The sequence below is a fragment of the Triturus cristatus genome, chromosome 2_2 (genome assembly GCF_964204655.1).
Source record: "Triturus cristatus chromosome 2_2, aTriCri1.1, whole genome shotgun sequence".
Classification (NCBI taxonomy): domain Eukaryota; kingdom Metazoa; phylum Chordata; class Amphibia; order Caudata; family Salamandridae; genus Triturus; species Triturus cristatus.
This window is the reverse complement of record NC_140582.1, coordinates 65,169,003-65,193,896: the sequence shown is the minus strand read 5'-3', so window position 1 is coordinate 65,193,896 and position 24,894 is coordinate 65,169,003. Positions and strand designations below refer to the sequence as shown.

The window sequence follows — 24,894 nt, the reverse complement described above, 5'->3', positions numbered from 1 at the left end:
TTGTTGAGCAGACTAATTTTTATGCTGAACAGTATTTGAGGGACAGTGGCAGACTTGGGCCCGCTCTAGAGCAATCCAGTGGACTCCCACAAATCTGTACGAGATTAAGTTTTGGGGTAAAGCTTTTTTGATGGGCTTTATAAGGAAGCCACCTCAGTCTTCATATTAGTCTACCAGTCCCTTGGTGGCAACAGCCAGATTTCCTGCAATTAGGAGTCTTGTACAGTATTTAATTTTAGTTCAAATGCTGTGTTTTGATGATAATGCTTCCGAGCTGCAACAAGATCACCCTGATTGCGACAGTCCTTAGGATTCGGCCTGTCTGATCACCTTGTAGAATGATTCAGAGATCTATGCACCAGGGAGAGAAATAGCTGTGAGTCTTTGGTCCTGTTCAAGGGCCATTTAGTTTTTCGGCAGTACATTACAGTGCAGTACATTCCTAGCGGGAGGGCAAGTTATGGAATTAAGATGCATGTTGTCGGACAGTAGTACAGGATATGTATTAATTTCCAAGTGTACAGTGGAAGGGATTCAAGTAGTGACCCCCCTGATTGTCCGTTAACTTGGAGTTAGTGAGAAAATTGTATGGGAACTTGGTAGAGCACTTTAACAAAGGTTACCATTGTTGCCTAGATAACTTCTACACTGGTGTGCAATTGTTTAGGATTTGTTCAAAGTGGACACTTGCTTGTGGCACAATCTGCTCTGATCGTTAAAGTTACCCAGCAGAGCTAGTTTGTAAAATGTTTGAGAGGAGACCGTGCAGTTCTTTGCGTAGGGATGAACTGCTAGCTGTGAAATTTGTGGACAGGATAGATTTCTACATGCTCACCATCCATGATGAAAGTACTTCACCTAGGACTGTTTGGGGGTCAGGTTGCTGAAGTGCACAAACCAGTGAATTTTAGACTACAATAAGTACATGGATGGTGTAGATAGAGTTGGAACGTTGCACTGCTGTCCGTAAGGCTTACATTTGGTATAAGTTAGCTATCCATCTCTTCAACTTTGCAACATTTAATGCTTTTGTTGTGTTCAAGGTTTGTTCTCCAGAGTCCAGGTTGACTTTTGTTCGGTTCCAGGAGTCTGATAGGTACCATTGTTGTAGTTGAACAGGCAAGTGTTCCTAGAGTTGGAGTGGTGGAGGATGTGGCTAAACTGAAAGATCACCACTTTCCGGATTAAATCTTAGAGGGATTGTTTTTTGGGGGGGATGTGGGAGAAATGTAGTCTGTATGTGAAGAGGTATACAGAAGGAGGGTTGTATGATCTGATCTGGTTGTCCTACTCCTGGGCTGTGTGCTCCCACATGATTTAGATTGTATCACACAAGAATTTGAGAGCAACCGTGAGTGTAAAAGTGAACTGCCTTGTCTGTATAGTTTCTTTTTTTTGTTCAGTTTCACGGTTGGCATTAGTTTGATGTATTTAGTTACAGCTGTTGTGTTTATAGTTCTAGTTATGTATCTACTTCCAGTTCGCTAGTGTTTGTTTTTTAAAAACAGTGATGTGCGTGGACCAGCGCTTGGCTGGGAGTGTGCGTGGAGCAGCACTTAGCTGGCAGTGCGCGAATAGGGACTAGCTGCTGGTCACTACACACTGCTAGCCAATTGCCAAGGCACATACAATTTTGACCAACAGCTGGTGTGATTACTGTCAGTTATGTGGGCGTATAGGAATGATGAGCCCTTGAATAGCGCGGCCTGTTGATGTGTTGCAATGTGCTGGGCCTGCGGCTGGCAGTGTGAATGGTTGTGTGTCACATATGAAAGGTGTGTGAATGGCCTGTAAAGAGGTTGGTACCTTGCCGCAGCTTTACAGCTCACAAGCAGAGTCACTGGTTCAGGTTTTCTACTGTTCAATTAGTGCGTTTCTTTTTTCTATAATCTCTTGTGAATAAAATATATATTTTGAACCTTTCACTCACCCTCATGCCAAATCCAACCAGTATGTATTTATTTGAGGAACCGGTGGATGGGCAGTAATATTGGTCTTCTGTGTCTCTGCCATGGTGTAGATTGTCTCTACAAAAATATATTGAGTTGGTAGATTTTCACTAAACTAAAAACCCAGGAGAGTACTGGGTGGTGTGCTTCTCAGATCCCAACAAGTATCTACCCAAAATGCCATGCAAACCTCAAAATGTGATTAGTCATAGTCATACATTTTCCTTGCATTATTGTACCATATTCTTCAGGAATCAGAAAAAACACAATTTTCCTGCCACCAAACATTCCCCCAGGTCTGCAGAGAATAGTGGTACATCACTCGTGTTGTACAAAGATTCCAAAATGTATTGTGGTGACATCAAAGTATCGATCATAAAACAGTCTGGTTTTGCAAGGCGGTTCCCGGGCTCAGCGGCCATCTAGACAAACCTACCAAACTAAGACACCTGGAAACTAAACAACCGGAGGAGTCCTGGGAGGTATGGCCTGTGTGGATCCCTCAACGTTTTTTACCCAGAATCCCCTGCAAACCTCATTTAGCTTTAAAAAAAGATTTGTCTGGGATCACTCCACGGGCACAAATGTCCTGCCATCCAGCATTCCCCTTCGGTCTCCAGATTAAAAGGATATTTTAATATACATTTTTAGGCTGACTCTGCATTGGACACCCATACAAGTGAAGTATAATTTTAAAATCGGGAGATAAAGGGGGAATGCAGGTTGGCAGGCGATGTGCCAGCACGCAGATCTCAAAGAAAGTTCCTTTTAAGCTAAATGAGGTTTGCAAGGGATTCTGGGTAGGAAAACGTTGGGGCATCCATTCAAGCCATAGCTCCCTGGACTCCCCCAGGTGTCTAGTTTTTTTAGAAATGTGCAGGTTAGGTATGTTTCCCTAGATGGCTGCCAAGCCATGGATCAAAAGCACAGGTGACTCCCCACTAAACAAGGTCTTTTTCTAATCCATAATTTTGAAGCCTCCACAATATGTTTTGGGCCATTTCCAATCACGAGCCCTAGGCCACACAAGCAAGGTACCATTTTTATCAGGAGACTTGGCGGAATGCTGGATGGGAAGAAATTTGTGGCTCTCCACAGATTCGAGAACTTTACATCACAGAAATGAGGATTTTTTTAGTTTGAGATTTGCAAGGGATTCTGGGTAGCAGAACCTGGTGAGAGCCATAAAAGTCACCCCATCCTGGATTTTCCTGGGTTTCTAGTTTTCAAAAATGTACAGGTTTGCTAGTTTTCCCTACGTGCTGACTGAGCTAGGGTCCAAATCCACAGCTAGGCACATTGAGAAAAAAGGGTTAGTTTTCACTGGAAAATATGATGCGACCACGTTGCATTTGTCAGTTTCCTGTTGCGGGAAAAAAGCCTAGCCACACAATTAAGGTATTGTTTTTATTGAGAGACTGGGGGGGGGGGGGGGGGGACAATAGTCAAACTTAGTTCTTGGTGAACCTACAAGTCCTATATATCCCTGCAACCAGAAAGGTTCAGCAGATGTGACAGTATATTGTTTTAAAAGTTGCCATACTTTGTAGTTAGATTAAATCATTAGCACAAACTGCCTTTTTTTCAACTTAATTTCAATATTTTATTTCAACTGTTAGTTTCTATAAGAAAACTTTGAATGATCTACACGAGTAACCCCTTGCTGAATTCAGAATTGTGTGCTTTTTAGAAATGTATAGCTTTTCAAGCTCCATTATTGGAAAAATAGGCTATGTCCCAGTAAAATGCCCAAACTGTAGAAAATGTAGATATTCTACAAAAGTCTGTTCTTCAAAGCTGGGAAGATAGGGATTCTAGCACCACCAACCGTTTGTGGATACCATTTTCAGGGGGAAAAAACCACTTTCTTCTGCTGCATCTTTCCCCCCATTTTTAGCTCGAGCCTACAGCAGCGCATGCGCTGTTGCTCGACTTTTGCAAGTGGGTTTTAAAAGTGCTTCCCACCGGCATTTGCTGGCCTAATGCTTGTGTTCATGCTCGCGTGAACGTGCAATTACTTTCACTTTGGGCGCTGCTGCGCACGCACCACTCCATGGTTGCCGGCGCGCGCTCGCGCCTCCGCCTCTCTCCCGCTGCAGCCCCCATCTTTGCATTCCAAAGTTGGTTTCTGATTCGGTTTCAATTGCGGCTATTTGACCCAGCTGCTGTTTTAACAGATAAAATGCAAATTGCAAGCAATGTGTCCCAAGACTGAAAGTGCGCTTCTGGGAGGAAGAGCTCCAACACATACACGCAGCCACCCATCTTAATAGCCGTGCAGTCTGGGAATATACGGCAGCTTTACTAACTGCTGTGCTGGGTGCAGGAGGCAGAGGTAGTCTGTATATTCACTCACCAAGATCTTATGTTTGCTCAGTATGTTCCCTCCACTAACGACCAAATCCATTTTATGTATTTTAAGTGTCTCGGTAGCTCTCTGGTCGAGCTCCTCCGTTTTTTTAAACTACTCATTTAAAAAGAAACGGATGTGGTGAAAGAACGGCACATCCTCAGCACCCAACGATAGCGTTAGTTTCTCTAAATGGCTTTGACGCGCAAGTTAGAACCAGTCTCTTCTCGTTGATACTTTTGTTTTGGGCTTGTGTTTTCTATTGTGGTGGGGGCATGCAGAGAAGTTGAAAGAAACTTTAAACATGATAAAGAGCCACGAGAAACACAGATCATACATCTACTCGAATATGTTCAAATGAAATACTGATGAATGTGTTTACGTGGTGCATGTACTTTAGTCATTAGGACAAGAATCTAGTACATAGCACCGCTCTCCCCAGAAAAGGTACCAACAACCCAAATAGTAATTTTTCAAAAGTATAGGTCATATTTATTTAAAGAGAAAATGTTAAGTTTGACAAGTACGAGGCCAGACTGGAATTAAAAGCAGCCCTGGCAAAAATGTTCAAATCAGCCCCACTCCCTTCCTCTGCATTCTTGCACTACATCTCTCCTACCACCCAGCCATCCATTCTCTCTCACCTCTCCCTTCTCTCTTCTCCCTCTTTGACCACTTTCTCTCCCCGCCCCCTCTTTCCCTTATTTGAAGCCTCCCGTGTCTTCTACAATTAATCCCAGGAGAAAGTAGCAGAGGCACCAGGATGTCACCGGGCTTTCAAAACAAAGGGGCATATTTACTAGAAACTGTCAGTGCAGGTCAGCGCCAAATTGGGCAGCCCCACGCTCCAACATTCTCAAAGCGCAGGGATGCACTGCATTTACGACAATATGGCACTCCTGTGTTTTCCCGAGCGCTGGCACTAAATGTGCCTTCCTTGTGCCAATGCAGGCACCCTTTCACCATAGGGCAAGCAGTAGCGGCCGGTATTGTGGCTGAGTGGTGTGGTGGGGAGACATAATTAAAAAAACGTGCCTGTTGCGTCGTGCTCTTCTGCTCCTCTTCTCCAGGCACAGGCTCCCAGACTGCCCTGGCACCAATCCTGAGGCTGCTCTCACGCATGAGAGCGGCTTCAGGATTGGCCTGAGTGCCCTTGATTTGCTCTCACTGACCGACTGGGAGTCTATGCCTGCTCTCCAGCCCAGCAATGCAGCTGGGTTGGAGAGCTTTCACTGCGTATGGTGGTTTGGCCGGCCTGACACGCCCGGCCAAACCGTCATGCGCCTATAACTCCCCTCAGTGCCAGTCAGTCCCCAGACCCTGCTCCCACAACCCTGCAGGAAAGGAAAAATAAAACAAATGTTTACCATTTTATTTTTCCTTTCCTGATAATTTTTTTTTGGGTGGGGGGGGGGGGGGGCGACACTCCTCTGCCATAGTGGAGGAGCAGCTGCTGAGTGCATGGGTGCCTGTGTTGCAATAAATGATTGTGCAGGTAGCAAATCGCCATTATTTATTGATTGTTTATGCGCAGGAAGGGAAACCTTGCTACACAAACAATTATGGCTTTTTTGCTCTGTGCTCAATAAAGCCCAATTAGAAAAAGCAAAAACAAAGACAAATAAAAGCATTTCTCCTCATGCACTATTCTAACGACTGCTCTTGCATGGCATTCGTTTTTGGCGCTGCAACAGATTTACACCTCCTTGAACCTCTGGGGCTGCATCAAAAAGCAATGGGTGTTGCGGTGGAACGCCCACAGCAACACCCAATGCAGGCCTCTTTCACGGAGATGCCTGCGTGAAAGGGCAGCATATTTACAAAGCAGCGGTAAGCCACAAAAAGTGGCTTAATGCCACTTTGTAACAAGCATTGGCATAGCCAATAGGTGCCGCCTTTGGGACCTTATAAGTGTTTAGCCACGCAACAGATGTGGTTGCACCGAAGATATTGTGCTGCATAACTAAATACTTAGAAGGTCCCAAAACACAAGACCTATTGGCTATGCCATTGCTTTTTTTTTTTAAAGTTGCTGTATTTTTGCTAATTCCTCCATTCTCTTCCAGGGGAATCCACAAACCTTGGGTACCTCTAGAATCCTCAAGATGTTGGAAGAAAAGGACACAAATTTGGCGAGGACACCCTATGTGGACAAAAGGTTACAGGGGGCCAAGCACAAACTACCTCAAATAGCCAAAAAAAAGGCTTAGCACAGGGGGAAAGGCCCATCAGCATAGGGGTTAATGTCAATGATTACACAGTAAAGGCACCAGTTTGTTTTACATGACTCTCGAAGGGAACACTGCAAATGGCCAAACAGCGAACCAATTATTCAATAACTTTAATAGTGGTTTTAAGCAGAAAATAACGGCTTGCATCATGCATTTGCCATCGTTTGAGTATTCCATCCAACAAGCACTGGCAAAGCCAATAAGTCTTGCCTTTCAAGGTGTCAGACCTTAAAGGTCTGCCAATGTTTTTGGAGGATACCATTGTCTATCTGAAAAAATAGAAATGCATGTCTGCTGTGATGAACAGCATCAGCAAAAAGATCTCTGCAGGGGGATGACTTGCATGTGAGATAATGCATGAGCACTTATAAGTATGTAGAAGTAAAATAGCCATTTTTTTTTTTAATTACATTAAATTTACTGCTCCAAGATAGGAAACACCAATCTTGAAGTAAATTAGGAAAAATATATGGGGCAGAGGTGTAACGAAAATATTCAGGGGTTTAAAAAACAATTGGGGGAGAAAAGCAGCCTAGAGAGTATCTGGGTGTAGGCCTTTGAGAGTGCTAACAGCACACAAGGGAGAGTACAGGTAGAAAAAAAAAAGCAGTTTCTTGTACGTAAACAATGGAAGGATATTGGTAATCTAAAGGACTAGAAAGTAGTTCTTCTCCATGAAGGAACAAAGGAAAGCAAGCAAGATCTAGAAGCAAGCAAATAAAAATGACAAGACAATCGCCGAATGGTAAACACTGGGCATTGTGCAAAATAGGTCTTAAACAGTTGTTTAAGTGAAACCTAATGGTAATGCACCAACAGTGGGATGCCCAAAAGAGAAAGGATGTTTCCCAGTAGCACTCTGCTGCTGAAAAGCCTGTAGTGTATTTAGAATCATCCTCATTAATTCATAGGCCGAAATCAAGTTACTGCTAGTTTAACAGAGTGAGGTCTGCACAGAGGGGCAGCTTTTCTCCAGAAAAAGGAGCTGCTGTAGAGATTGTGGGTTATCATATGGTGTGGTTGTGAGACCTCATAGTGTAATACACAGACAAACAGTCTTCGGTCTAGTTTGTAAAACCTTTAGCTCAACCCTGGGTAGCTGTGGCTTCCAGAAGGAATGCTTTAACATTTAGATGCACCGAAAAGAATAGGTCAGAAACACTAAAGAAATTAGACACCAATTTGTAAAAAATACAGTTTTATGAATTTTGATGCCAAGATGAGCAAAATACATTAGAGGGTTCCTAAGATGTAAGTGAAAAGTAAATCTCAGTTTCAGCCCAAAGCACAAAGTATTGTCAACTGTAAAGTTGGATAACTACAACGTGCGAGTCGGGAACAATCAAGGGTTTGTTTTTTGCTGCTGGAAAGACTGGTTGGTTCTCATTAGCCACTCTCATAATAGAGTGAATAATATTTTAGAGTCTCGCTAAGTCATGAGGTATATTTGGCATGGTTGTTAGTACAATGTCATGCGTTCAACTCAAACTGATTGCTATTCTTTAGGTCTCTGCTAGCAGCAGCTCCTCCGCCAAGGCGGAGGAGCATCGCCCCATTGCTCACTGAGCAGTTAAAAAGAAAAGTAACAATGTTATTTTATTTTACCATACTGGCTCCGTTGGTTGGTGGCAGGTCTGGGCTGTTCAGAGCCGGGAGAGGCATGTCGGGCCCTCTAAGTGCTCATGACTGTTTGGCCAGCCGTCTTGGACCTGCCAAATAGTCCAGCACACTTAGCATGTTCTCCACCTGGCTGCATTATAAGGCCTGGCTGAGAACATACATAGGCTCCCACTCAGTCGGAGCACTGAACCATAGGGCTCAAAAATCACAACGCTGCGGTCATGCTGGCGACAGCAGCGTCATGATTGGCTAGGTGAGTTTGGGAGCCTGTGTACTTCGGTGCAGCAGGGAGAAGGGAAGAGGATGGAGAAGAGGCGGCCAACGTAACTAGCGAAGTGCTTTTACTTTGTTCCCCAACCCCATTGGTAGCAGCCGCCACGGTCTGCTAAACCGCTCATGCGCTGTCTCGAAGAGACGTGCTGTGTTCAATCTGTGAGCATCAACCCACCCCATAGGTTTACCATTTGCACGCTCCATTGCCGCTCATACCCTTTGCCCCCATTTGTCAATGGCATGCATGCATCATGCCTCTTATGTTTAGCCCTCCCCTAGAACATGGACCAAGTACCTGTGTCCATCCACTGCTGCATTTTTAGGACCTACTTTTGTGTTTGAGAACTCAAGACTAGTGATAGTGTTTATACAAGGTCCTTGTTCTCCCCACCTAGGCTTCCTTTCGATGTAGATTGTTAAACTGCAGAGCAGCAAAATTGCAAGCTGGTGTTACTTTTTTGCAGTTTTCTATAGCACAAACTCTACCCGAAGGGATTAGAGTGCTTTACATGCGCACCAGTTGCATTAGAGATGGACATTCATTGTTAGGCATGTAGAGAAAGGGATTTGCTGAGAATCACAGAATGTGGAGTCTCCTGCCGAGGCTTTAACCCAGTTCCTGAGCATCAAATTCTGATGCTCCAGTTTTATTTGACTGCTACGATGGTCATCTGGTCTGTCTGGAACAGAGTTTAATTGTATGCCCAGCTGGTCACCACTGATGACCTTGGAATTGAGCTGGTGGCTATTCCATTCCTTCTCCAATGCAGTTTGACTTGCACAATACAACCTTCCTGCTGTGCTCAAATTCCAAAGGAGGCGTTGCGGAAAGTGAGCCTACAATACATGGTCCTCCAGGTTTGAGGTTTGCTTTTTGGTTGCCATTGTGCTGCAAATCACCCATGAAATTCTATGTTGGGACCCTTATGCACATTCAAAGGCTCATGCTTTCCAGGTGACATTTTTCGATGGCAAATATTTTGTCGACAGGCTTGGTTAATCACCCACCCAGTAATGTGCCACCACCAAATTTAAAGGGGCACCTTTGCTTGACATGCGAACGTTGTTACTTCATTTGAAGTGTATACCCTCGGGACAGTTTATAAGGTTGGTGAATAAAATTGCTAATGTAGTACAAAGTGACCAGATGTTAAACCTTCAAAAACCGCAACATTTCACAATAAACAAAAGGCCCATTTTTACACACATGCTTTAGACAGTATGCACTGAATGGATCGAATACTAACGTTTACTCACTACGAGTTGCTTGGAAACATACCTTAAGATGAACAAAACACTTATGTTAAATGTGTGACATTGATTTGTTGACTTCAATCCGTTTAGATTTTTCAATTTGCATAACGGCTCCCACAAGAAAGTACATGGAACATGGGGGGGAAAAAAATAAAATAAAAACTATATGACCTGGCCCCATCATTGCTCGCCCCCAACACACCTTCCGCTGTCAGTTTTAAACCCCCCATTATTGCTCCATGCTGCCCCTGACATCAATACAAATAAAGCACTATGATGCACCAGCTCTGTCCGCGTCATTGCTTCCATATTTATTTCAACTCTTTACTGCGTCATGGCGCACAGCTGACATACAACATGGCCAAAACACTGACAAAGCCAATAGCTCTCATGGGCCAGATCTATTGGGTTTTCCAATGCTGCTCTTTTCGAGCTGTAACACCCAGACCTATGAATAAAATTGCTTAGTTTTAATTGTGTGATGAGCTTAACAAAAACAGTGAGTGACGTGTCATTTCCTAGGAGCTGAAAGTGCCCTGGAGCGAAGAGGGCAGGGATTACTGAGGGGAAGTAGTAGGTAGAGGTGGAAAATGCCTGCACGCTCACCATGTGCTTAAAGTAGTGCCCAAGAAAGTTAGCAGTGGAAGGGGGGGGGGGGGATACAATTCATTCTGTCAAAAGGGTGGTAAAGAGGCTGCGCTCCACAGCATGGACAAAGACATGCTGGACAGTTTAAAGCAAATGCCAGGGAATAGAACAAGCAAATGTGAGTTAAGCCAATAGTGAGAAATGCATTCCAAAGGCAGATTTCGGTATGCCACCAACAGGTCTTTGCAACCAGACAGCTGTGCTGTCAGGCAGGCTTCAACCGAAAACATGAAGTCATCTGACAATGCCCAATGACAAGGGGAGGAGGCTGAGCACAGCAGCTCATAAATGGTCAACTCTGAAGGGAAGCTTACAGAGTGGCGTTTATTTAGACATGCACCAATATAAAACCAATTCCCTTTTAGTTCAGGAGAGCTGGTGTATGGGGCGATATACCCAGCAAGCCGAAATACAATTTTTCTAGAAATCCAATACATTTGAGATTTAACAATTGGATTCTTGGAGAAAAACCCCTGAAACCATAAACCGCAGTGATCGAAAACATGCGCCAACCACATACAACCATTGTAATCCGTATCACAGTACCCCGTGTATGTATGCCTTTATGCAACAGATCTGAACGTGGACCAGAGTGGGTTGGAATTCTGATCTACTTAAACAATCCGGCAGAAGTTAGTCAGCAAACTAGTTTAAAGAACATGCTGTAAAGCTCTATAAACGTGTTTTGTGCAAACATTCAAAAGTTCCGGTATACAGAAGCGTTCTGTGCTTACCGCAGTTGCTCTCATCAGAACCGTCCAGGCAGTCGCGGACCCCATCACAGTTCCAGGAGCTCGCAATACACTTTCCATTGTCACACTGAAAGGCATTTGTGTCACCGTGACATGCTTCCTCTGGATGCCGGCCGCAGTGAGCAGGGAGCAAAACGAGAGAGCTTAGATTAAAATCAAGCTGGCAGAACCTCAAGACAAATTGAGTAGAAGTTGGACAGACCAGATAAATTGTCTAAGATAACGAAACAACGAATATACCGGATTTAATAATGCTATCAGAAGGAAAAAAATGTTAGTCATTCTACAGTACATAGTCTTCGGTTTCACACAAATGTTTGTTAAAAACATTAGTCCATTTTAAACAATATTCTATTAGCCTCATTATTCGAGGAGCCTGTTAATGCCAGGCGGAGTAAACAATTTATTCTGTTCTAATGTAAGTGTGACACTTTATTTCCCACGTTTTATGTAGGCCTTCCAACTGCAGGTCAGCAGATTCCAACAGGTGCTACTATTACCCAATATAACGGCACTCGATGTACAGACCCCTAAAGAATGAATCCAGCCAGTCTCGTGGCATTGAAACATGTGACCTGCGCGTCACCACGGTTTCCACTGGGGGGCATTTCTGTCTCGCGGTGTTTTGATCGGATGTGCTGCATCTTTACACTCTTGGTTATGGGTTAATTGCAGTGCATGAGCCTCCCTCTAGTTTAAAAGATGCAGGGTCTGGGCATCGGCTCGCTGCCACCCCCTACCGGTGGGAGCCGAGCACATCATCTTCACATTCACAAGCTGATCATGGTACGGCACAGTCAAGATTTCAAAACCTCTAGACTAGGAGAAGCACAGCGCATCAGACAGTGTGCCCGTTCACGGAGGGCTGCAAACCAGGAGGCCGCTTTGAGAACGGAATTATTGCCAAGCTCGAGCAGGGATGCACCCGGGCCGTGCCCGATTCTAGTGCACCACCAAACCAAGCAGCCTAGAGGGAAGAGGCTTGATCGGGTAGGACACGATGAAGGAGGGGCGGGGGGGGGGGGGGGGGGGGGGGGGCGGGAAGGTTAACACGAGGTTCATCAAAATTCTGGACATTTATTATATTACAGATTGTTTCAAACGCATTAGAAGTGCCTTTTTTGCAGAAATCCTTTTCCTTCCCAAACAACTTCTAGGCGATAAAGTAGCAAAGCTCACATTGTTCGATTTGTCTCGATTTTGAGATTAAGACACAAATTGCTACAGAGTCTCCGGGTCACGGTGGTCTTTCCAGGCCTTTAAGTTTACAACATTCGTTGAAGACAAGATGTTTAAATCTCGAAGTGTAAATCTGTGTCGTGGTCGCATGTATACTGCCTACATCGCTCTGACCCTAGTGTTTAGTAATGCACGGACTGGCTGATCGAGTACTAGTCAACAGGGTGACCAATTGGCATGGGTGCAAATTCGGGACAGTGAGTAAAAATTCAGGACGGATGTTCAAAATTCAGGACAAAAGGTACGTTTTACAGACACAGGAGGTCGCACAATTGTATATAGTTAAGTAAATATACTACCAACATAAGTAAAAGTCAAAATCAGTTTATATTAGTTAAAGACAATTGTGCACCACGGTTTCAGTATGCACGCAGCTTTGAGCAACTATGCCGACCTTTTTGTGGTAATCCATAGGATCATAATCTATTTATATGGTTACTGCACTGGGTTGTCCAGTCTGATTGTTTACAATTCATAGTCCTGAGCAGGCATGGTTGGTGAGAGAAGTGGCCGGGAAGATCGGCTCGGATGGACTTTGCTGCTTGCATCTCAAATCAGAGTGCCATTGTGAGATGTAACGCAGCACGCATAAAAGGTCGCTCAATGGGACCTGCAGTGCTGGACTAGAGTGCAGTGCTCCGAGTAGCCAGCTTTGTCAGATCACTTCAGGTATTCCATTTCTATTCAGCTGGTGATGACTGGTTTAGGGGCTGGGACAGTACTGAGTGATGAAGACCGAAAGCAGAGTGGTCTTGTGCGAGATTAAACACATGCTTTTAGATCACATGTTTGGGACTAAGGACCGACCAAAGCGTATTAGATGAAATTGACACTCAGTCGGAGGATGGCACAAGCTTGCTGGAAAGGAAACGCTAGGCTAGACAAAACTGTCCCATAGCCCCCTCTTATTGTTTGCATTATTGATGCAATTGCAGTGCATTTCTTTTATAAATTTGTCTTGTACAATTTCCTTTTGTAAAGGTTTATTAATTTATACAATAAAATTACCATTACCATGGTTCCATTTGTGTGAGAGTAAGAGCATGAAGCAGGAAAGGGAGTTATTAACCAGCCTGAACGAGTTATAATTGACTACACACTGCTGAGTGTTATGGTATTATTGTGGGCCAGAACGGTTAGATAGGAGTTGACATTACTATATAATGCCCTGGTTACCATACATCAGCCCTCCTTATTTTACCTGTATATGGAAATAGTTCACGGATTGGGCTGGTTCATTTCTGTGAGCCATAAACTGCAGATTCTCATTGATGCACAGAAGTGCGCTAGAGACTAGAAACTGTATACGTTGTTGAAGGAGGCACTGTCTTATATACAGAACGTTTTCCATCGAAATGGCAGCAAAATGAGGAGTGAAAACTGGGATTAGTTTATACATTAATCCCAAGTTAAATTGTAATTACATTTATATAGCGCTTGCTACCTCTGACGAGACGTCAGTGCTTTTTTGGCAAGTAGCATGCTACTCCGGATCCAAAAAAGGATTAATGGGGATTTAGTATAGGGAGATATGAAATTAATTTGAGCGGCGCACACGTGAATGTTATTTGGATTGAAAAGGATAGTGAAGGGATAGAAGAGGGAAGGTTTAGCATTTATATAGCACTTGCTACTCCCGATTAGGTGTTGGAGTTTTTTTGTAATTCAGTAGGTCCTTTTCTAAAGAAATGCAGCGATCCTGCGAGGATGGCATGATTATCAAGAACTTGGTTGGAACGACAGGTATTCTGAAATATGTTGACAACCTTTGTACTTATCCCATTATGGAATAGGAAGGTTAGGTGAGTATTCGAGTCATCTCCACCCTTACCCCATACTCCCATGCAAAAGCAAGCTTTATTCATTTTTGTTTGCTGAACCCATGGAGACAGACATTGTGCTGGTTTATATTTTGTCTCTGTATTGGATTTTTAGTGGACTCCTTGATGCAGCAATGTCCTTTGTGAAGATGCCTTACGACAGATGTTATAGTTGCAATGAGTATTACCTACTGGCGGTCGCCAGTAGGTAGTTATAGTTAGGACCACGTTTCCATAGGAAATCCGCAACATTCTATTTTGAATAACTTTGGCGCCGGTCGACGAATCCTCGCGAATTTTTCAAAATAGGTGGGGCGCTACGCTCCGCTCCTACCCTGAAAGTCTCGGGGGGATTCGTCAAGCGGGGGCTGAGATAAAAGGGGGGTCCCAAAACGCATTTTTCCCATGCATTTTTCCATAGGACCTTTAGACAGGGCTACAGCCCGAACGGCTGAACAGAATTACTAGAAATTTGGCAGAGAGGTAGTCCTCAGGTCAAGGAAGTGCCTTTTGTAGGTTTGGTGTAAATCTGTTCAGTAGATTGAGAAAATAGCCTTTAAATCAATATATATCTGAGCCAGCTTACGGTGCGCTTACGGTACGTTTACCGTACGCGTACGGTGGCGTGCGCGATTCCGATTGGCTCTTAGATCTTAGTAAACATTCGAATCGGCCGAAACCAGGAAGCGGCAGCCGCCATTTTCTCTCTCGCACTGAGAGTGATGTTTAAAATATAAAAGCACAAAAACATGTAAAGGGGCTGTTTAGACAGCTCCCACACACATAGCAATGTTGAGGGAGTCCCCAAAGATCCCCCAAGGCCAAAAACGGAATTTTTATTTTTTCGCTAATTTCGCCGATTACGCTTACCGTACGCGTACGGTAAAAAATTATAAAAAAAAAAATTCACTCTCCCCACCCCGTGTGCAATTGGTGCCCGAAAGGTACCAATTGTGCATGGCTTATTAAAGAGGAGTTAAACTAAAATATTAAAAAAAAAAATTATCCACACTCCACCCCGTGTGCAAATGGTGCCCGAAGGGCACCATTTGTGCATGGCTTATAACATACGAAAAAATAAAATATTACCTTTCAAAACGAAGTGCATCATATGTCCTCCATGTGCGCACGGTGCGCGAAAAGCATCGTGCGTACATGGCCCATCTAGCGTAACGTGGGCACGCGGTGCGCGTAGCGCACCGCGTGCCCACCGTGCGTGCACGGCACTAACTGCGTAAAGTGGGCGCGCGGTGCGCGAAGCGCACCGTGCGCGCACGGAACGAACTGCGTTAAGTGGGCGCACGCCACGAATGGCGTAAAGTAACTTAGCATTTAAAAAAACGTACAAATTCACTGAAAAAACCATAGGTTTCACACGTTATAGTTAGGAATTAGCATTTAAAAAACCTTGCAAATTCACTGAAAAAACCATAGGTTTCACACATGTTATAGTTAGCGGAAATTTTACTGATAAAAAACCAATGAAATTCCCCCGTTATAGTTAGTGCAGGCAACTATAACTCACGCGACCGCAATCTTCTGCTGATGACATATGTGTCTTTATGAAAAAAAAATATTTGTAATATATGTATAGCTAAAAATGTATGGAAGAAGACATGGGCAAATAAGTGTCTAAATACAGTATTAGCATCAGCAGAGGATTGCGGTCGCGTGAGTTATAGTTGCCTGCACTAACTATAACGGGGGAATTTCATTGGTTTATCAGTAAAATTTCCGCTAACTATAACATGTGTGAAACCTATGGTTTTTTCAGTGAATATATATATATATATATATATATATATATATATATATATATATATATATATACACATATACATATACATACACATACACACCCACACCTCAAAAATAAATGAACATAAAAAAAATGTTCTACCTAAATGCTTGAACAGCTGATATTTAACTTTGCATAAATAAACCCCAGTTTGGGGGATTGCGTCTGCAAAATAAAATGCCTACTGGCCATCATATCATGGTGGTCCGCTAGTATTTTGCTTTTGACAAAAAACTTCTGCTGCACTGGCAGAAGCTTACGGCTAAATGGCGTCTGCAGACATGGTGGAGATCTCCAAGCATGGTCGACAATTTACGTTTGGCGAGTAAGGGCCTTGACTGATGCAGCGGGCTGTCTGCCATACTTTAAAGACCCCCAAAGTCCAAAGGTAAAACTGTTGATTACAGTGAACTGCTGGGACATTTGCATTATTGTGGTTGACTTGAAAAGGTACTTACAACCTGGTCTCCTAATCCACATAGTCCAACATTGACAGATAAGATGGTCATTGCTTTCTATGGGCACATTTTACATTTTCTTTAAATAAATAAAAAACACACATCTTGATCCCCTTAAAAACTTTTGTTTTAATCATTAAAATATTCCTTTCACTAAATTGGGTTATGGATTTCATGTGTTGTATGTTTTACCTTGAAAGTTGTTTTGGTTCCACTAAAATACAACATTTACTTTGAGAAGCAGGTTTCTTACGTTGAGGGAGTTTATGCACAGCCTGCCCATCAGTTTGCAAGCTAATTTCTTATGCATTGAGTCGCAGCAGTTTCCAAATTTTCCCAAATGTTTATCCCATGCCTTGCTACATGACTCAAATATTTTAGATAGCAAATGCATGCCCAGAGTGCATTGCAAAACCTGCCCAAGTGAACACAAATTAAGATCAGGCAGACTTCGAGGTGTGGTAAATACAAGTGCCCATTGCATTCTGTATGTTACAATCAGCAGCAGTCAGAATGACAATGGGCCTGTTTGCAAGCGGGCCCCGATAGCAAGAAAATGTAAACTTTGGACTTCTCCAAAATTATGGACAAATGGCGTCCGTAAAAGGAATGATTACAGACAACGGACATCATACCAAAATAACGGACGGTCCGTGAAATTAACGGACGGTTGGTCACCCTACTTGTCAAAGGTGCTGAAGAGTTGCCGATAGTCTGGTGTTTGTTGATCGCATGTCGATCTGAGATATCAGCAAACGAGTCTAAAACTTTAACATACAACCAACCACATCCTTCTGGAACCTTCGACCATTACCCCCAGTGTAATGCTCATTTGCTCTCCAACTAGATAGGTGGCATTTATTTTTATTTGGAGTTTTATACAGTGCTGGCTAGACCCGGAGGTATCTGAGTGCTTTACAGGAGGGTCAGCGGGTTACCATACAACACGGTAGACAATCAAGATCCTGTGCTTGGTTTTCACTTTGTATCCAAAAACCCTGCTGCATAATAAAATTAAACGCACCAGAACACCTTGAATATTACAGATTAAGTGTAGTAGAAAGGATATGTACACCTTTAAAAACAGTCCTCCCCAAAACATGAAACCCACACACCATGAACCTAGGTCTAAACACATGCATAAACAATATGCAAGTCGGCAGTAGCCGTGTCTTCGAGTTCACAGGACAGCCTAAGGCTGGCAGAGAGATCCAGGCTCAGAAGCAGGGTGCATTAGGTGCACAAATAAGGACCCCTGTGCACTGCTCTGTTCCTTCATCGGCCCAGTCCTTGGGCATAGGAAGCACATGGTGTATGCTGCACCAGCATTAGGGGGCCAAAGACGGTGCTGCCAAGGAGAGGCAGATCCGACAGTGGAAAGAGTTTAGTCTTCCTACTGTACTGGGGGTAGTCTTCCTCTGCAGCACTCATCAGGTTAGGAGACTGCTGGCCAGTGCACAGTGCCTCCAAGCGAAGCAATGAGCAAATTCTTACTTAAGTGAGAAAGACGATTATCTCTGCAAAGGCCCAGAGTACTCTTTCCCTCTAGATCGAAGAGCCTGGTCGACTAGGAGCAATGCAGATCCTGCCAGTATTCCATGCTGCTCCATCTTCCGCTGCACTCAGCATTTACTGGACTAAGTCTACAAAGCATTCCCTTACTCTAGGCAGATAGTACCTTAAGCAAATTCCTTAGAAAAATATACAAACACGGCCGCCATGTTCAAATGATTGGTTGGGTTTTAATTTTTTTTTTATGGAGTCTACATTTTTATTACAACTGATAGCCATATGCATTGTGTCGAGTCTACAAACATCAGCAACCACAGTGCTCAACATGTAGAGTAAAAGAAAAAAAGGAGCATTTACCACTTAAGTGTTTCAGTACATAACAGATAAAAAAGACTCAAATCTGTCAAAGGTGGGGGTTAGTTCAACTTGGCAATATCTATGTATCATAGTCTAATAGCTAGTCATGTAGAAGACATTTTACTCTAAACTTGGTAACAAGAGCATCCATTGGTAGCAGGCAGGCTGTGTGTATTGATCAAATTATTCTGGCGACAGGCAGGTCATATATACATTCAGTATGAGTTAGTGGTCCTGTAGGGGCCAAATAGGGTGTCACAAAGGTTGGTTTTCATCTTTAAGACTCTGGTGTGGGTTGTTTTTATGGCGATGGGAGTGGCTTGTAGCGTTTCAGTGGGACAGACCTTCGTCTAGGTCTCTTGCTTCCCATTCTCGTACTACTTCCGACAATAAAAGTTTGCTAAAGGGCGGCGTCTCATCCCTCTTGTCTTCCTTTATTAACGAGCTTTCCTCCGCCCGAGCCAAAGCTAGGACATTTTTCCCAGTGCAGAATACTAGGACCTGTGGGGGATTTTAATCTTAACGCTATTCTTCTAGCTAACACCAGGGCTAGATCTATAAATCAGTTTACTACTTTTTGGGGTTTTGGCCTAGGAAGCAAGCCCAGCACGCATACTTCCATCGTGTAGGGAATGGTGCATGCAAGGACCTTATGCAATGACTCAAGAACTTTGTGCCAGTACTCCGACAGGGATGGGCAATCCCATACCATGTGTTTCAAGTCAGTGTCCAGCTGTGCACAGCGCGGGCATGGTTTATCAGTGCTAACCCACATTTTAAGTCTGTGGTGTTAGACAAGTCATATGGAGGATGTTGAATTGGGTGTATTTAAAGCCAGCATTTCTCTAGATGGACTTGGGTGATCACAGCACCTGTTCCCATTCTACCTCAGAAATAGTACGGTCCAAGAGTATCTCCCATTTCTGTTGTCGCATAGGTATTTGATTCTCTGACATTTGTCTCAAGGCCATTTAATGAAGTGTCTTGCCGAACCCAATGAAATCATGGCCTGCAAGGGACCGTGTGTGTTTGGTTTGCGAGTGCCCACTCCCCATAGAGTCTGGAAGGTTTTCTGCATCCTGTGGTAGTTCAAAAATTGCCCAGGAGGAAATTCATACTTTTAGATTAAGTCCCCCAGAGGGATCATTGCTCCCTCCAGGTAGCAGTCCCCCCATTCGCAACAGACCCCCCATTTCTCCAATCTCATTTGGTTCATGGTAAAAGAGGAGGCCGCATACCCTCTTAGCAAGCCTACCAGGGGGAGGTCCGGTGAGTATAGTGTGGTTTCAGGCATTCGCATAATGCTTCTGCGCCAGCATTTCAAGGCCACTGTTAACAAGTCGCCCTGGGGTTGGACTCGCTTCCCAGGAAGTAATAGCCCAAGTACGTTTCCCTTTCAGGTCTGTGCAGGGTGGGAAATTCAGTGTCTCCAACCCAATCCCCTCCAGTCACAGCAAATGGGCAGCCAGATAGTAGGACTCAGTCTGGGGCTCCCAATCGCCCAGTCTCTGGCAGTCTCTGGGCAATAGCCAATGACTGTTACAGCCCCTATCCCAGATCAAGCCTCAGAAGTGTCCAATTCTTTGAATTAAGTTGTCGGGATGACCACTAGCAAATTTGCTAAAAAATAAAGTAAACGCAGTAGCATAACCATTTTAGAAAGCACCACTCTTGACATGGTGGGGAGCTTAAGGGAGCGCAAGAATATCACCACTGATTTAAGTGAATCAAGAGCTGGATTCAGGTTGCCCTCTAGGAGGTCTATTCATGGAAAATTTGAATACCTAGAAATGTAATGGACCGGGGGACCAATAAGTAACCCATTGGAAGTGACAGGTGGTAGGAGGCTGCAGAGTCAATGGGGAAAGACATGTCTTGCAATGGTTTACCTTCAGACCGGTTAGTGTAGTAGTCATTTAGGTTATCAATTGCATTGCTTATCCCCACCATCACCATTCCACAAATAGGATATCATCTGCATAGAGAAATCATGAATTCTCTCCAATCAAGTGTCAGACCCAGTTGACAACTCTTCTCTAAACTGCACAGCTAGTGGCTCCATAGCCAGAGCTAACAAGAGTGGTGAGGGGGCGCATCCCTGCCTGGTTTCTCTATGTATCTCATAGGAGCTTGAAATTGTACCGCCAGTCTTAGCTCTAGCTGAGGGAGAAGTGTAGAGTAGCTTGACCCATTTAATCCCTCCCTCACCTAGCCCCATAGCATGCATTACCTTCAACACAAAGCCCACCTCAAGGAATCAAAAGCTTTTTCAAGATCCACCGCCATGACCACTGCAGTCAGGTAATTCGGAGGTCCTGGTGAAACATTGCGTAGTATAACTGTCCAAGACTGCCAGACGTGGATCTGGTTGGGATGAACCAGTTCTGGTCTGTGTGGATTAATGTGCACATGTGCGGGAGCAGTCTGCTAGCTAATATTTTACTTAATATTTTGAAGTCTATATTTATCATGGACAATAGCCTGAATTCTGTGACCATAGGGATGTCTACTTTAGTCTTGGGGATAGGTCCTAGTAGTGCCCATCTGGTTGTTGGCAAGTGGCCACAGTCCAAAGAGCATAAAGCCTCTCAAGGCAAGGCACCAGCTGGGCACTATATGTCACAAAATTCAGCTGGGAGGCCATCTGGGCCTGGGGTCTTCCCTTTTGCCAGGTCCTTAATCGCCACTCTGACTTCTTGTACACCTATGGTGTCTCCTAGGTCTTTCTGGGCCTCAATGTCAATTTTCTGTAGTTTGATTCTATCCAGATAGTCCTGGATTGGATTCTCCGGTATGGCCGGTGGGCATTCGTATAGTCTTATAGTGTAAGCAGCAAGGTTTGATTATTTTTGGAGTGTAGTTCGTAGTTCCATCCCTGACTTGTAGCCTACTTATGGGGGGATCCCCTATTTTTGAATTAGCCACGCTAGCAGTCTACTTGATTTCCTGCCTTCAATATGCGGTTTCTTCTGATAATCTTTGCGGTCTAGGGTTCGCAGTTTTAGTGTTTGATTATAAGTGCCCTTGGCTCTTGACAATTATTTGTGGGCGTCTATCTGGGCCCCTAGTCTAAGTTCAAGCACATGCCGTGCTTCCGAAGTCCTCATTATCTCCCTCCTAGCTCCCACCATCTTTCCCTTAGTGCCCCCTGATAACAGCCTTGAAGGAGTCCCACACTACTAGTGACCAACTGGCTGTTCCCTGGTTTGTTGAGAAGTAATCCGTGATAGAGGTATGCAGAGATTGTTGGAAGCATCAGTCTTCGAACATGGTAGCATCTAGTCACCAGTTGGGGATAGTTGTCGCTTCAGGCGCAATAGAGAAGGTCAGGAGTAGGGGGCTTTGGTCGGACAGTGTGTGTCCTAGGTATTCAGAGTCGTCATTTGTGTACTTATACGGGATGAGTAAAGGACATATCCAATCTAGTGTGCAAATGATATAAGTGGGAGTAGAATGAGTAGTCCCTATCCTGGTCATGTTGCAGTCTCCATACATCTAAATCCCAGTGTTTTATCCAGGTTCGGAGAGCTTTTGCGTTAGAATTGGTCAGTGAACCGTGGAGTGGATCTATGGTGGTGTTTGCCACACAATTGTAATCTCCACCCAATACTATGTCTTGTGTGGCTATTCCTGCAAGCGGGTTAGAGAGTTTGCCAAGAAACTTATGTTCTTGGTTAGGGGTGTAGATTCTGCCCACTGTTTTTTGCCAAGTAACCTCCCCTTGATCACCCCATATCAGCCCTCGGAATCAATCAGGGTTTATACTGCATCAAATGGGGTTCCAGGGCGTACCCACACCAGCACCCCTCAGGAAAGAGCAGTGTACGTCGTAGCGTACATGCGGCCCCTCCATCTTAAGAGACGCGTTCCCTCCTCTATGGTCAAGTGGGTTTCTTGGAGCATAACTATCTGTGCTCCTCTACGACTAATATGGAGTAGGTTATGATGTTTCGCTGGTGAGCTCATGCCTCTAACATTACAAGAAAGAAACTTTAGCCCTCTAGGGCCTATGTTTGCACCTGCGCTGTGTTCCTGGTGTTGTGACCCGCCTGCCATGCCCAGCTTTGACTATGCCTAGTCTCCTGGACGCTCGTGTATACTTTAGAAAACCCAACACCCCAACCCAAGGGCAACAGCGCAACCGCTAGCCACCCAAACCTGCGAACAAAACGGTACATAAAGTCAGAACATCGCCTCCAAGCTGCTAGGCAAAGTATTCTGGCAGGGGTGGGGGGGCAGAATTTAGGTGGAGCGAGAACGCCTCGTCCAGACTCCACCATGTGGTTCTACTTCCAAGCAGCAATTCTCGGTCCAGAGTTAATATCCATATTCTAAAATATATGCCAATTCAGGGAGTGCCCTGGAGATCTGCTTCAGCTAGGCAATGTCATCTGCAGATTCTGGAGTGAGCTTCAACAAGGGGGTGGGGGTCTGTTTCGAGTGGATCACCAGATTCAGCCGATGCATCAATGGATCCATCCAATTCATTTGGTTTTACCCTGGTTCAGGGGCAAAATTATTTGCGCTACTGCTTGCAGTGCAGCTAGTCTGTCCTGGTGGATTGTGTACTTTAGATGTCTTCCGATGGCCCTTCGGTCTTTTCCTGCGTGGCTGTAGCCCTGTTCCTGGTCGCAGGGGCCTGAGGCTGCGGTGCGCCCCACCTTGTATGATTCTAAGCAGGTCCAAACCACCTCCAGGGAATTGCAAAAATGTGAGGTACCATCGAACAATTTTCAACCTGGCTGGGAATATTAAGGAGTATTGTATCCCTGCTTCCCTTAAGGCTTTTTCTTAGCTTCGAGAAAGGATGCCCACTGGGCCTGCACCTTAGCAGTTAGGTCTGTAAAGATTGATACTGTGCTGTTTTCAATCACGTACAGGCCATGTGTACGGGAATGCCGTAGGATTGTCTTTTTTTTAACTCATTTATAATTTTCTGACATACACAGACTGCATGATGACAGTGTACATAAACAATCAAGGATTGGAAACTATATGCATTTCTAATTGTCCCGTGATCTTTCCCCCACATTGAGCAGGTCTTATTCATCATTTCTGCATCCATAATGTGCTACCGGGATTCCATTTACTGTTCTATTTTGACAAGCTTTATTCAGCCCACCCCGGTTGGCACTATACCAGCTGGTTGCTGTGTGGGAGAAGGTGAGTCTGCCAAGTAGGTATTCTTTAGGAGGTCCCCCAAATGCCTTTTGGCCGGGAGGTAGGCTGTATTGTGACAGTTCACAATTTGTTTTGCAGAAAGTGAGACTAGATAGCCAAGTTTTCTACGTAAGGGGTGGAGGGGGACGAATGCCCCACTTGAGTGCCTTCTCCCTTTTAGCCAACAAGAGAGCGCAATAAATTTGCATAGGTTCTTCAGTATATTAAACACATAACCAAGCAGGGCAACCTCAGGAGTGGTGTCTATCTCCAAGTGTGTCATCTGGGAAATTAGCCCAAATATAGCCCACCAAAAGTCCCCAACCTTAAGACAATTCCACATCAGGTGGGCTGAGTCGGCCTGAGGACTACCACATTTTAAACTGAGGGCGATTTGGGTCTATGGTGTGGAGCTTCGCAGGCGTCGTAAGCCCTCCATAAGTATTTAAAGTGTATTAATGTATTCCTGCTGTTGAGAGATACCTCTGGTCTGTGTACAGCAAAATGTCCACTGGTATTCTATTGGGTGGCCTAAATCCTGCTCACGCTTCCCTAATCTTAGCGTCGAGGGACAAGGGCCACGCTAGCCTTATAAAGCTGAGATTAATTGGTCCCCATTTGTGCCAGCAATTAAAAGCGTCCGAGGAGGAAAGGACTCTGGCTCAAGTGGATACTCCAGGACTTTGGCGCGGAGCGCTCTGCAGACTTTGTTAAACCTGAATTGGTCCATAAAAGACACCCCACTAAACTCAGCATCCCCCCGCCGTACTGGTGAATAAATGTCCGTCTGGGAACCGGTCACCGAACGTAGTCATGGAATAGGATGTCAATGTGAACTGGACTAGTTTCTCCTCAGTTATGTGAAGCCATGAATTATTCACAATGGGTATTTCCGAGAAGTAGAGGGCGGTGCCCTCTGACTCGTGAGTTTACGCCAGGCCCAGCTTGTTTACACTGAATGTCACTGGGGTCCCATGGGAACCCCTGAGGTAGGAGAGCATGCAGGGGCGTCGGAAGTGCAAGACCAGACTCTGGTCCACTATAGGGAATAGGAGCATCTGGGTGATACCAGGAGTGTGCGAAGTAGCACTGTGCAACTAGATAATAAAGCCTAAAATGAAGTGCGTCAAATCCACCCCTCATATGGTAGGGTCATGGTTTCCCAGCGGATTCTCGGTCTCTTACCACCCCATGCCAGCCCAATGAGGTGTGTCCGGAGGGTGTCAAAAATACCTATTTGGGAGTGGAATGGGGATATTATAGAAGAGATACAAGAACTTTGGGAGCACAATCATCTTCATTAACACGATTCTGCCTGCCAGCGATAGCGGGAGTGTCAGCCACCGCTCAATCTGCATTTCTAGATTATGTAAAGCAGGCCCATAGTTCCACAGAATAATCTGTTCCAAGTCCCAATGAATCTGGATTCCTAGATATCTGACTGACTCTTCACACCATGTCAGTTATGTTAAA

At 44.5% G+C, this 24,894-nt stretch overlaps 1 protein-coding gene across 3 annotated transcripts in view; it reads right to left on the bottom strand.

The window, feature by feature from the left end:
* The window catches only part of LOC146861849 (low-density lipoprotein receptor-related protein 2-like), an 837,432-nt gene that overhangs the window by 731,673 nt on the left and 80,865 nt on the right, over positions 1-24,894 (bottom strand). For all 3 annotated transcript variants that reach the window (XM_085641010.1, XM_085641012.1, XM_085641011.1), the window contains exon 3: positions 11,060-11,179. In XM_085641010.1, the coding sequence (XP_085497136.1) occupies positions 11,060-11,179 (120 nt within the window). The remainder of the gene's footprint in view (positions 1-11,059; positions 11,180-24,894) is intronic.